The sequence below is a fragment of the Anguilla anguilla genome, chromosome 13, assembly GCF_013347855.1.
Source record: "Anguilla anguilla isolate fAngAng1 chromosome 13, fAngAng1.pri, whole genome shotgun sequence".
Lineage (NCBI taxonomy): Eukaryota > Metazoa > Chordata > Actinopteri > Anguilliformes > Anguillidae > Anguilla > Anguilla anguilla.
Window position 1 is genome coordinate 16,687,042 of NC_049213.1, and position 13,249 is coordinate 16,700,290.

Here is a 13,249-nt window from a genome sequence, read left to right on the forward strand (position 1 = left end):
AGGGACTGCCTCCTGGAAGGGGTGGGGGTGCACTTATCTCACTATGAGAGTGAGAGAGAGAGACATAGAGAGAGAGAGCAAGAGAGAGAGAGAAAGTGAGAGAGTGAGAGGGACAGTGAAAGCGTGAGAGAGAGAGTGAGAGAGAGAGAGAGAGAGAGAGAGAGAGGGTGACAGACAGGAAGAAGAGACAGACAGACTGGAGGACGAGTGAGAGAGACTTGTGGGGAGCACGGGCGGAAGGAGACACAGGCACTGAGAAAGACTGGAGCCGGGTTTTGGGGCACCCCACCAGAGGAGTGCCGAAGCGAGGGAGGACAGAGGAGGAGCGGGCAGGGAGGTGCCGCCGGTGAGAGAGAGCGGGGAGGCGGCCGGCCGCCCTACCTTCCTTGCACTCCAGCGCGACCCGGGACTCCAGGTTGTCCATCTGCAGCTGCAGGCGTTTGAGGGTGCGGTCCGCGTCGCGCGACTTGCGCTTGTAGGCGATCAGCACGGCGATGATGACCAGCAGCAGCAGGCCGCCGCCCCCGCCGATCCCGATGATGGCGGGAAGGGTCAGCAGGCTGTCCGAGTAGATCTGCAGGGTGCCGGGGGAGTACTCGAACCCGCCCGCCCGAATCTGAAACACACACACACACACACACAGACGGCCATAAACACACGCACGAACGCACAAAACAGCACTCCATCAACCTGTGACACTTTATCACCAAGCACTCGTGTTCAGCTGTAGCGTCTCTATAGCACATCATCAGACAACAAGGAGCAAAAAATGATAAATGACAGTAACATTAAGTATCCAAAACGCACACGTTTACCTAAACCAGCGGTTCTCCAGGGGACCCCTGCGTATGCCGCAATCGCAATCCCAGGATTTTAACAACCTGTTAATTGTTAACTTACAAATACACTTTTCGTGTTTTGAGGAATTATTTACCCTCTTGTGCTGAATGAAGTCAGAAATAGATACAGATGCTATGAAGAATAAAAGTCCCATGTTCACGCTGTCCTATATAGTAAAAGAGCGAGTCGTGCGCGGCTCTGTGGGCCCCCGCGTCCCCGTCAGCGCTCTCCAACAGAGAGAGAGAGAGAGCGTCCGCTGGGAAAGCCCATCTTTCTGAACCCAGAATCAAAACAGCTTTCCCAGAATGCTTGGCGAGTGTGGGCTGGGGCTGGGGGGTGCAGCTGTCCACGTATGGGGTCAGTGTGCCTGTGCTGGGACTGGGAGTGGGGGAGAAGGGGGGGGGGAACCCGGCCAAGCTCAGCCCTTTTGTAGGTCACTCCGCGCAGGCATGGGACCAGACAGCTGTGGCCTTCTCCAGGGCCCGCCTAGCGCAATCAGGGCAGCCGGCTCGGGACTGGAAGAGACAGCTCTATTTTTACCGCCGTCCACAGTCCAGCGACCGTACCGACCGCGCTTTATAAAAATAATGTTTTTTTCCCCCCTCCCTCATCTTCTCCTCGTCCGTGCATCGCCTCGGCTTCGCAAAGCCACTCGAACCTCGGAGCGCGGGCTGCTTTTCGCCGCTCGGTAAAAATGAAATGAAACTACGCCGGGCCCTGCGGACACAGGAACACAGAGTTGTGTTTTGGGTCTGTTAGGAGCTCTCTGCACGACGCGGCGCGAGCTACAGCAAACCAGGAAGTCCTGCGGGAATGGGCACGCGCGCGCGGGGGGATTACGAGCAGCCAGAGAGAAGGGAAGTAAATGGAGGATGTCAGACTCATTTCCAGGAGGTCCGGGGTGACGCTGGGCCTCACTGCAAACAATTCCACTGGCTTAACGGGTCCAAGGTGATGTAAACACAAACGAAGCGCTGCAGATTAACTCTGGTGAAGAGCGGCGGTGTAAACACAAACGTCCCAGCGCGGAGCAGTGCGAGCGGGACGGGGGTGAAGCGGTTTCCACGGCGCGTGGATCACAAGCGCGAGTAAGACAGAGCAGGCGGAGGGCGGGGCCCGGGCGGCGGCGGCGGCGGGCGGAGGTACGCACCGTGACTTTGTGGTGCCCGGTCAGGTTGGGCCACTCGCACAGCAGCTGCGCCTCGGAGAGCGTCAGCACGCAGGGCGTCTCCCCGATCAGCACCGTGTAGTTGAGCCGCGAGTTCCCGGGGGCCGAGGGGATCAGGTTCCGGCCCTGCGAGGGGAAAGAAGCGAGCGTCCGTTCACACCCGCGTGCCTCCATTCAGACAGACAAAGCACAGATCTGAACCACAACAGGATGCTTCAGTTACCCATTAATTACCTATAGCACCCGTGAAACTTTAATCACTCAGTGCATTAGTCAGATCAAATGAGCTCATTAAATTAGCACCGGGCACTTACTGCTGATAATCATACATGCATTTCAACATTTTTCAATATCGATTATGACTCCTTCAAAAATTGGCAACAGTAGACAACCCCAAGACAGGAGGGGACACTGAGACGACAATGACCAGCCGCCCCACTTCCTGAAACAGCGGCACAGACGCGCGCTGGATTTACAGGTAGGCGCAGCGGCGCTGCTGCGTCCCCCTGCCAGTCGCGCTGTGAGGCGCTGGGACCGGGGGCGCTTCACGCGCCGATTCGTTCTGGTATCATTTCGCTCCGCTGCTAGGAGGCACCAATCCATCTGGTGACCGAGGGATCCAATTAGGTGGGTAAATACCCTCTAAGAACACACATCTTAATTTCAAACGGGTTACATTTTACATTACCCAGGAGGATCGGCCATGAAAAATTAATTGCATGAAAAATTTAATGCACGGCTAATGTATCCGAGATTACATCGCGGGGATTGCATTTTCTTGTTCTTATTTTTCCCGCTAATGTGCAGGTTTTGCTAACAGAGCAGTGGCTGCAGTAATCAAAGGTTTCATTACAGAGTTTTCATTTAATGGTAAAGTAATGGTAGTCATGCTTCTTTTTCCCATTTTTTAAATAAGCTCAAAGAAAAAAAAAGCTTTTTTTCCACTGTAAAATATGCAGATTTTTCTTTTTTTCTATTGCTTTGAAGTTCAAGGAGAAATGGATAAGGGAGAACTGGATCAAGTGGAAAATATTTAATAGAGCCAATCAAAGGTTTAAAAAAATGCTCCTTGAGGAAAAAAATAAATAAAGCGCTCAACACTTTCTGATCTTAATTGGCACAGAAGGGCGGAGGGTGCATTCAGTGCAGCTCATAGGTCACATTATGGTGGAACTGAAGGTGTCCTATGCCATCAGTGCTAAGTATGGCGGTCAATGCACCTAGTGCAAATATAAAGGAAACAAACTATGGTGAAGAGGAAAAAAAGAGCAGGACTCAATGCCATTGCAAAATTGTCGATGCAGGCAGCCATTTTGTCTGGTGGGGTACAAGCACATATGCACAAAGTGCTGAATCCGGTCTCATTACTTAACATCTTGGAATAACCACGGTGGGGAGGGAAGGACCCACTCGTCCTTGTGAGGGAGCAGAACGAGCCAAGTGCGGACGCATCTCTCTCTGAAGCTTGCCTCTCACCTTGAGGATGAGCGGGGAGCTGGGTTTGAGCTCCAGGATGCCCGTGGGGCTCAGGGGTTCGAAGACGGGGTCCGGGTAATAGCTGAAGGTCTCGTTGACCACCAGCAGAGACTGGACGTTGTCCATGACGAAGCCGATCTCGTCCGGGGCGCTGCCCACCTCCGAGAAGCCCTTCTCAGAGCCGGCCACGGAGGGCGCCATGCACACCATCATGGTGTTGTTGTAGACCGTGCAGTTCTGAGGAGGGCCAAGCGTCCACAGTGAAAATGGGAATAGGGCAGACATTTTGGCACACAGAATCCAGAGAGGAGCTCAACCAATCACAGAGGGCACTGATAACAACAAATATAACAACGCCAATCGTAACTGGTGGACAGCTTCTGGCCATGCTACCCACACAGGTTCAGGGATCCCAGAAGCAGTGCCACCAAGGAGTATCCACCAATCACCATCAAGCTGTGAATGGCGATGACATGTCTGTTCTATCCCTATCTGAACATAACATAGCATAACATAATGAGGAGAACAGGCCATTCAGCCCAACAATGCTCGCCATTCTCCTGACTAAATTAGATTTTATTATCTCTGACACCATACAGACAGACTAAGACTCTGAAGTGCTGAATAAACATTTTTGCCATGTGTGGATATGCGAGTCCAATCTGGTCCAGGAAATAAAAAAAGCCACTTCTTCTAGCACACTACCAACTGTCTAGAATATCATTAGTCACAGCCTGACATCTCTTAAAATCAAAATAAAAAGCAGGCACTTTTTGAGGCAGCGTAAAAGGATTGCGGTATTCATCATTGGCACAACGTGTGGATACAAATGCAAAAAAATAGCCAAAACAAACCTGACATTGAGAAGAACGCAAATAAAATCTCCCAGTTCCAAGACTAATGTCTCATTTCAGGTGTAAATCTGAGAAAGGTTATGTAGGCCCTGTGGTAGTGGGTAGGGTGAGCTTTGCTAGCTTTGGTTCATTGCTGGTTGACATTTCAAAGGTTAAACTGCCAGTCCAAGACAGACAGACACAAACAAGCCCAGGGACTTGGTGACTTTGACTAACAGACCAACTCACAATAGTCCCCATAAGGTGGGTAATAACCTGACTGTTACTGCAGTATTCTGCAGCAGTCCCTGTAAGGTGGGTAATAACCTGACTGTTACTCCAGTATTCTGTAGCAGTCCCTGTAAGGTGGAGAATAACCTGACTGTTACTGCAGTATTCTGCAGCAGTCCCTGTAAGGTGGGTAGTAACCTGACTGTTACTGCAGTATTCTGCAGCAGTCCCTGTAAGGTGGGTAGTAACCTGACTGTTACTGCAGTATTCTGCAGCAGTCCCTGTAAGGTGGGTAATAACCTGACTGTTACTACAGTATTCTGCAGCAGTCCCTGTAAGGTGGGTAATAACCTGACTGTTACTGCAGTATTCTGCAGCAGTCCCTGTAAGGTGGGGAATAACCTGACTGTTACTACAGTATTCTGCAGCAGTCCCTGTAAGGTGGGTAATAACCTGACTGTTACTACAGTATTCTGCAGCAGTCCCTGTAAGGTGGGTAGTAACCTGACTGTTACTGCAGTATTCTGCAGCAGTCCCTGTAAGGTGGGTAATAACCTGACTGTTACTACAGTATTCTGCAGCAGTCCCTGTAAGGTGGGTAGTAACCTGACTGTTACTGCAGTATTCTGTAGCAGTCCCTGTAAGGTGGGTAGTAACCTGACTGTTACTGCAGTATTCTGTAGCAGTCCCTGTAAGGTGGGTAATAACCTGACTGATACTGCAGTATTCTGCAGCAGTCCCTGTAAGGTGGGGAATAACCTGACTGTTACTGCAGTATTCTGCAGCAGTCCCTGTAAGGTGGGTAATAACCTGACTGTTACTGCAGTATTCTGCAGCAGTCCCTGTAAGGTGGGTAGTAACCTGACTGTTACTGCAGTATTCTGCAGCAGTCCCTGTAAGGTGGGGAATAACCTGACTGTTACTGCAGTATTCTGTAGCAGTCCCTGCAAGGTGGGGAATAACCTGACTGTTACTGCAGTATTCTGCAGCAGTCCCTGTAAGGTGGGGAATAACCTGACTGTTACTACAGTATTCTGCAGCAGTCCCTGTAAGGTGGGTAATAACCTGACTGTTACTACAGTACTCTGTAGCAGTCCCTGTAAGGTGGGGAATAACCTGACTGTTACTACAGTATTCTGCAGCAGTCCCTGTAAGGTGGGTAATAACCTGACTGTTACTACAGTATTCTGTAGCAGTCCCTGTAAGGTGGGTAATAACCTGACTGTTACTGCAGTATTCTGTAGCAGTCCCTGTAAGGTGGGGAATAAATACACCGATACTCACGTGGAGGGACTTCACAGACCCATATTTGGCCTGCATCTTGGGCTCCTTGATGGTAGCAAGGTTGGTGCCGCTGATGGTCAGGGGGGTCCCGCCACTACAGAGGAAGGAGGAGTCGGGTCAGTGAGTGAGCTAACGCAGAAACACAGGGGTGTGACATCACCACAAAGGCACCGAAGGCCCATCTACAATCAGTATGCAAAACGCACCCAACATCCACTGTGAGATACCATCCACGCAACGACTCAAAATCCCTCCATAACAACAAACCGGGTGCACACAAATCTACAGCAGCTGACTGGGACAAATGGGGACAGGCGAAATGTTCACATTCCAAACAAGCCCTTCCAGAAGAGCCTTCAGAACAGCAAAGTTAGTAAAAAAAACAGTCATAAATAAAACAGATAAAACACGACTTCAGCTTCGATTCCAGCTCAAACGCGACGCGTCCGCTCGGCTCTGCGTCCGATTGGCCGCGCTCCGAGCCGCGTTTGACACCGGCCCATTTCAGGGGCTCCGTGGCCGTTAGCGTTATTTATGCCGAGCTCCAGCCCCCCCTCCCCTCCCCTCCCCCCCCTTTCCTCAGGGGGCCCCTTTTTTAGCTCAGGTAACGCTCCGGAGAATAACCAACAGGATTTTCAAAATGGATTTTCCTCCATAAAAATTGCGACGACTATCTGCATGGATCTCTCTCCCCGACTGCATCAACACGGGCCCCCCGGGGGGATTTCAGAGTGGCTTCGCCGCCGCGGCTTCCACCTTTATTTATACGCGCGTGTGTTTTATTTGTCGAGCGCGGCGGCTAAATAAAGAACTCTGAAGGGCACGGGCGTGTGCAGTGAAACATCGGTCTTCGGGGACCGCGGGGACGCAGTCTGGATTTTACGGGGCCTTTTGGACTGGTGACTCAATGAGACCCCGCGACCCCGTGATCCCAACAAAGGCTTTCAGGACCGCAAGTGCGCTGAAAAGCCAAGGCCTCCCAAAGCTTCACTGGCTGATTAGACCTCCTTCCTCTCGCTCACGTGCCGAGGTGCGGTACCCGCAGGCCGGGAGCGCGGAACGAGACGTCCGCTGCGAGAGCGCGGAGCGGGGGAGGGGCCGCGCGAACGCACGCTTCTGTCAGGCTCCTGCGGTGAACGATGAGGAGTGAAATGGGGCTCTGGGCGACTCCAGCTGCAGCGCAGTGATGTCAGACACCCGTCAGCTTAACGAGCGACTGTCGCACTGACAGTCTCGATTCACAGCGAAGCCGCGGCTAACGTCCTGTGTCTTTCTGAGGAGAAACCTTGGGGGGGGGGGGGGGGGGGGGGGGGGGGGGAAGCTGCCCGGGGCTGTAATTTCATGCATTATCCATTACTTCCCACCATTACCTGGGAAAACCTCATGCGTGGAAATGTGATGGAGTGCCCGGAGTGCGCACGCAGCCCGGAGTGGAGCGCGTTCCCCGATTTAAAGCCGACAGGCGCGGCAATCGCGGCACGGCTCTCGGGGAGCGGGAGAGCGGGATCCGTCAAGACGAGGGGATGCGTCTTTCCGACGGCTCGAGGTAATGGCGGTGTCGTCTTAGCCGCGAGCCTCTGCCCCCGCTGCCGGCGCCGGTAACTAACAGAGGCTCCAGCTGCGCGGCGGCGGCGGCGGCCCCGGGGAAGCTCTTCCGGAAGAACATCCGGGCGCTCGGGCTTCTTCAGCGCCTGCCAGACGGGGCCCCCGCGTATCTGGGGCGAGCGAGAGGGGCGCGCCTGGGGAAGGGCCGCTCGCCCGGGCCCCTCTGATACACCGCCTTTCCCGCCGGGCTCTGCCGGAGAGCGACTCAGCGGCGATCGGCGCGGCAGACGGGGAGAGAGAGCGGGGCGCCACAGCTGTGCTGCAGGCAGGGCCCACAGACCTCTGGGATTTCACTCGCCTCCCCCCCCCCCATCCTGACAACGCCAAGAAGAGCATGAGCTCAGAGACTGGAGAGAAAGGGCGAGGGAGAGGGGAGAGGAATGGGAAGAGCGTGAGCTCAGAGACTGGAGAGAAAGGGCGAGGGAGAGGGGAGAGGAATGGGAAGAGCGTGAGCTCAGAGACTGGAGAGAAAGGGCGAGGGAGAGGGGAGAGGAATGGGAAGAGCGTGAGCTCAGAGACTGGAGAGAAAGGGCGAGGGAGAGGGGAGAGGAATGGGAAGAGCGTGAGCTCAGAGACTGGAAAGAAAGGGCGAGGGACACACACACACACGCGAGGTTGTGTGTTGAGGCGGACGCACGACCCCTTGAGCCCTCTTCTCTCGCTCGTCCCGTCCGGCATCACTTGAGCCTGACCCCCCGTCGCTCCGAGCGCCGCCCCCCTCCCCCCCCCCACCCCCACTCGTCCTCCGCGCGAGGGCCACTCGACCCCTGGCCCCCCGCTCTCCAGGGCCGCCGGGGGGGGGGGGGGTCCAGCCTCTCTTCGCGCTCTCGAGACCCGGCGGGGATTCGGCTCAATCGAGACAATGAGCGTTTGAGTCGAGAGCTCGAGTGCCTGGCCAGACGTCAGGGCCATCCAGGGCCAGGCTTGAGTACCACCGCAGAACTACCGCCACCACAGCAGGCCTGGCGGGTTTCATTTTGCACGTACCTCCATCCAGCACTTACATTGTACTTTGTAACGTTGTAGCTTGTCATGCCTCCTAGTTTGACTCAGCATGGGTTAGCTCAGAGAGTAAAGTTGACTGTGTGAACTGGACTTAATGTGTTCATGGCTATGAATAACTGTTACATAATGTGTATTGTACCTTATCTGGCCTGTGTTTTGCAGTTGTTCCGATGACCTTCGCTATGCACTTACTGTAAACTTACTGTCACTTTGAATAAAGGCGTCTTCCAAACTAATGTCATGTAATGTGGGTACCTGCCCGCGAACTCCAACCTCACCAGCGGAATCACGCACCACTGTCTGGAGTTTAAGGCGTCTGACTGAGGAATGTGGGAAAAAGCCCAGCACGTGTCCTGTGTCTTCCCAGGTAAAGAGGGTCTGCTGGGGGTCTGCTGGGGGTCTGCTGGGGGTCTGCTGGGGGTCTGCTGGGGGTCTGCTGAGGGTCTGCTGAGGGTCTGCTGGGGGTCTGCTGAGGGTCTGCTGGGGGTCTGCTGGGGGTCTGCTGGGTGTGCGGATATTATGGCGTAATCGCCGTGTGTTGAACTCCAGTAAAGGCTCCGGAAAGATCCGGGGGGAAACGAAGCAGAAAGCGCAACAGGGTCGGCTCCCCGCGGCCGGCGTTTAAGATCTCTTCTGTTCGCACGTCAGCCGAAAGCGAGGCCCGTCACCACCGCCGCCGCCACCGCCGCCGCCACCTCGCACCTCCATTCTGCAGCCCTTCCTCCCGACGGGCTTCAAAAAACGCGCTCCTGTCACACGCCTCTTCGACACCCCGGCTCTCCGCCGCCGCCGCTCCCTCAACCGGCCGGCCCAGCATGCTCCGGGGCCTCCGGGGGCCTCGCCGCCGCCGCCGCCGTGGCCCGAGCTCCCCGGCTACGCTGCGCGGGGGCGGAGCGGGGGTAATTGGTGTAAAGCGCTATTTTCGGAAAGAGAGGGACCCGCGGCGAGAGCGCGAGGTGTTGATTGTCTTTCAGGAGGCACGCTCTTATTTTATTTATTTTTTAAACCCTGAGAGTTTAACGCCGGGGGCGGCGCGAGGGCACGGCGTGAAGTAGCTTCTCCCGCCGCTCACTTCGCTGGTCTTCACGCGCGGGGCGCGTCCGTTTGTCGAAATACGCCGCCGCCAGGGCACCTCTCGAGAGGACTGGGCCAATCTGCCAGCTCACGAGAACACGCCACTGCTACACAAGACCTCACAGCCAGAACCTGACAAACGACACAGCCAAGAGGATACGCAAAGACAGCTTCAGACACACTAGAAACAGATTAAATGAAATAAAATGTGTCACGCCCCTCTCTTGGATTTCTTGGGCGTGGTACCTGTGTCTTCTCTCTCTCAATCACAGGTGGAATGCTGGCAGGTGTGTGTGATTGGCTGATTGGCTTCAGGTCTGGGCTCATGAAGCATAAAGGAGGTGGTTGGTGCAGAGAGCGAGCTCTCCCTTGGTCTCCAGCAGCTGTGTTTTGTTGTTTTCGGTACATTTTGCCATTACACAGTCCATACTGCACTACACTTCACTTTAGGACTCCAATTACACTGAAACCTGTTGTTTTTCTGTTAAATCTCATTATTTTCTTAATAAATACTTTTGTTTAATGTTTGCCCCTGTGTGGTCTCCCTTTTGTTGCATTGCCATGAGCCAGGCAAGTGTAACAAATAATACAACAATAATAGTAATAATAATGCTGCTTTTACTTTGGATATTTCACAGACCCAATGCAGTTCACAGTGAAAGGAGGGACAGCGCGCCCCAAACGGGCTCCTAGCCTAGCGAGGCATGGGCGGGGTTTTACCTGGCGATGCTCCAGTCGGGCTCGATCTTCAGGATGGTGGGGTCCTCGGTGTAGTTGAACTTGACCTCGGGGTTCCTCAGCTCGGCCCAGTTGATGTCCACCATGACGGGCGTGCCCCCCGGGCTCTGGCCCGCCGGCGTCACGCACACGATCTCCTTGGCGCCCCGCCTGCGAAGGGCACAGGAACTACCTTTCAATACCCACTTCCTCTCCGAAAAAGACCCGCTTTCTCAGCCAGGGAGAAGGGCACTGGTCTTGTGACCTAAAGACTGCAGGTTCAGTTCTCAGGTAGGACACCGCCATCGTACCCTTGAGCAGGGAACTTATCCTGACTTTCCTCAGTACGGATACAGCTGTATAAATGGATAATACGTGTATAAAAAAAAGCTGTTTTAAGCCGATCTGTTAAATGCCTGTAATGTAACAACAGCTGTTTTTTCCCCTCGATGCCATTCACAAAACTCCTGTCTTTACCTTTTGATAAGAAACAAGTTTCACATGTCTTTCAGGGAACATATATACATTTTTTAAATTTTTCCCATTTTAATTTGAAATGAACATACACTTGTTTGAAGATACACGTGTTCCGTCACACAGCACTTCAAACCGGGAGTGATCACTGGGCCAATAGCCCGGCAGCAGCGGGGTACTACCTGCTTCCCCCTTCCCTAAACACACCCCCCTCCCTCGATCCTTCATGGAGCTCAGTGCTCCACACACACACACACACACACACACACACACACACACATCTTGTCTGTTCTGCGACCTTCCGAGATTCATTTGCTCGCTCTGGGGGGGGGGGTGGGGGGCGGGGTTGGGAGCGGGAGGGCGGCTCGGTTTTTAAAAGCTTCAGAAGGGGGCTTCAGATGGAACAAACAGGAAATGAACGGGGACGCTTTGAACGCACGCTCCTGCCGTCTCCGAGCGCCCGCGTCCTCCCGGCTCTGACAGGGAGGCGCACTCGCCGCTCCTTCGCCGACTCCACTCTCGCGCCGTTTCCATGGGAACCCCTTTCACAACACTCGTCGGCGAAAACCCCGCAGGACCGTACATATTTTGACAAGGTGTTTGTCACAAACACAAAGAAGGAGAGAGAGTGAGGGAGTGCGGCGCAGACAGAGAAGGCGGCGGAAGAGAAGATGAGCCCCTGCCTGACTGCGAAGTGAATATGAAAATACAGCGCGCTCTAATATGGCAGCCAGGGTATGTTCTAATAAAATGAGCAGAGGCCGGCTTTAGAAACGCTCAAGAACATGTCCTGCTGCAGAGATGAAATGCAATGGCACTGCACAGCACTGAGGAAAGGCTCATTAATATGCTCAATCCCACAATTAAACATGCTATGGTCTTGCTCACTATTTTACCAAGTAAAAATCTTTCTCCGACTAACACGCATGCACGTACACACACACACACACACACACACACAGACAGACAGACAAACACACACACACACAGGCATAGCAGAAGACTGGATGTTTATCCGCTCTATTCTAGACGTGTTTACGATGGGCAGCACCAGTCTGGGGCCGGCCGGTCGGTCAGCGCTGGTGGATGACGGCACAGGGTTCTGAACATAGCTCACGCCGCTCTCCTCTGCGGGCTGCGCGGGTCTGGCATTCGTGTCGAGATAAAAAGAGAGGGAGAACACGCCGCTGCTTTACGTGAGGAATGGAGCCGTCGTTTCCGCCACGGCAGAACAGGAACCGGTTTGGGGGGTGTCGGCGGTGGGGGGGGGGGGGCGGTTGGGGGGGGGTAATGTTTGATAAATTGCGAGGCTGGCTGCTCTCCAGCGCTGCACTCTGTGCTAGCGAAAGAGCGGGAGGGCAGTCTCTCCCCTCCGCCTCCAGCCTGGCGTTTGGCACGGAGGCAAAGCCTTCGTCCACCGAGGGCAGGAAAGGCCTTTCCTCCACCGCCCCGCGCTTTAATGAGCCTTCAGACCTCCAGACACCACCCACCAATCAGAGCACGGACAGTGAGGGGGGGGCCCCCGGCCCCCGGGTTCAGCTCTGCTGTGGTCATTAGGACGGCTCCTCCAAAGCAAGGTTAATGCTGGGACTCATAACGGGAGACTGACTTTCCTAACAGGACCGTGACAGTTAATACGTTTACCAAACTTCGCTCAGGTACCACTCATAGGCTCACCTCTATGAGGGCAGACTGCATTGTGGGTAGTGGGAATTCTGCCAACGCTACAACTTTGTGAAAAGTGCCGGACGGCAGCCATTTTGGTAGTTTTTTCAAATAAAGATAAAGGCATAGTGTAAGGTCATCCATCAATCAAGTTCAGCTCCCTAACATTTTTACATTAATTTGCTTTTCATGGTTGCTACGGTTACTTTTACTGTTTTTATTACATTGATTTTTTTTGTTCATAGTTGTGATTTGATTCGTTGTTGTGCTGTATTACTACAACCTGTCCAGGGACTGCACAGGAAAAGATATTTGCTAACCAACGGAAAACACATCAAACGCCGTAACTTGTTTTTATTACCCAACGAATAAATGAAAATAACAAACAAGCAACGACAATGGCCTAAGCCTTTATAAATGGGAACCTGAGAAAGCAGTGACAAGCTCTGCATATATAACAGAAACGGGTATTACAGCAATAACAGCGGTCACCTTCACAATACAGCGCCAAGGATGGGTCATTCCACTCAAGTCTAAATGACTATCGTAGTCTTTGTGCACTAGACGAAAACAAAAGCGGTCTTGGACGAGACCGGGCGCTCCCGTCTTAGGCGGGACGGGGCGGGAGCGCCGGGCCTCGTCCCAGGCGGGACGCTAGTAACGCACAGCGGGGGGGGGGCTCACCTCACGAAGCGGCAGGGGTGCAGGCCGATGTTGATGGTCAAGGCGCTGCCGGCGTTCAGGTGGTTCCCCTCGATGGTGATCCTCGTGCCCCCGGAGATCGGCCCCCGGGAGGGGAGTACACGCATGAAGTACGGGGTCTGGGGGGGGGGCGGGGGTAGGAAGACACATGTTATTTTAAGTCAGGTGGCGGGGG

The 13,249-nt window shown here is 54.0% G+C and overlaps 1 protein-coding gene across 1 annotated transcript in view; it reads right to left on the reverse strand.

Moving 5' to 3' along the window:
• The window catches only part of LOC118211024 (plexin-A1-like), a 97,758-nt gene that overhangs the window by 22,735 nt on the left and 61,774 nt on the right, over positions 1-13,249 (reverse strand). Inside the window, exons 11-16 of the mRNA XM_035387729.1 lie at positions 13,057-13,193; positions 10,237-10,404; positions 5,833-5,926; positions 3,485-3,721; positions 1,991-2,134; positions 382-616 (exon numbers count right to left, since the gene is read on the reverse strand). Coding sequence (XP_035243620.1) covers positions 382-616; positions 1,991-2,134; positions 3,485-3,721; positions 5,833-5,926; positions 10,237-10,404; positions 13,057-13,193 — 1,015 coding nt within the window. The remainder of the gene's footprint in view (positions 1-381; positions 617-1,990; positions 2,135-3,484; positions 3,722-5,832; positions 5,927-10,236; positions 10,405-13,056; positions 13,194-13,249) is intronic.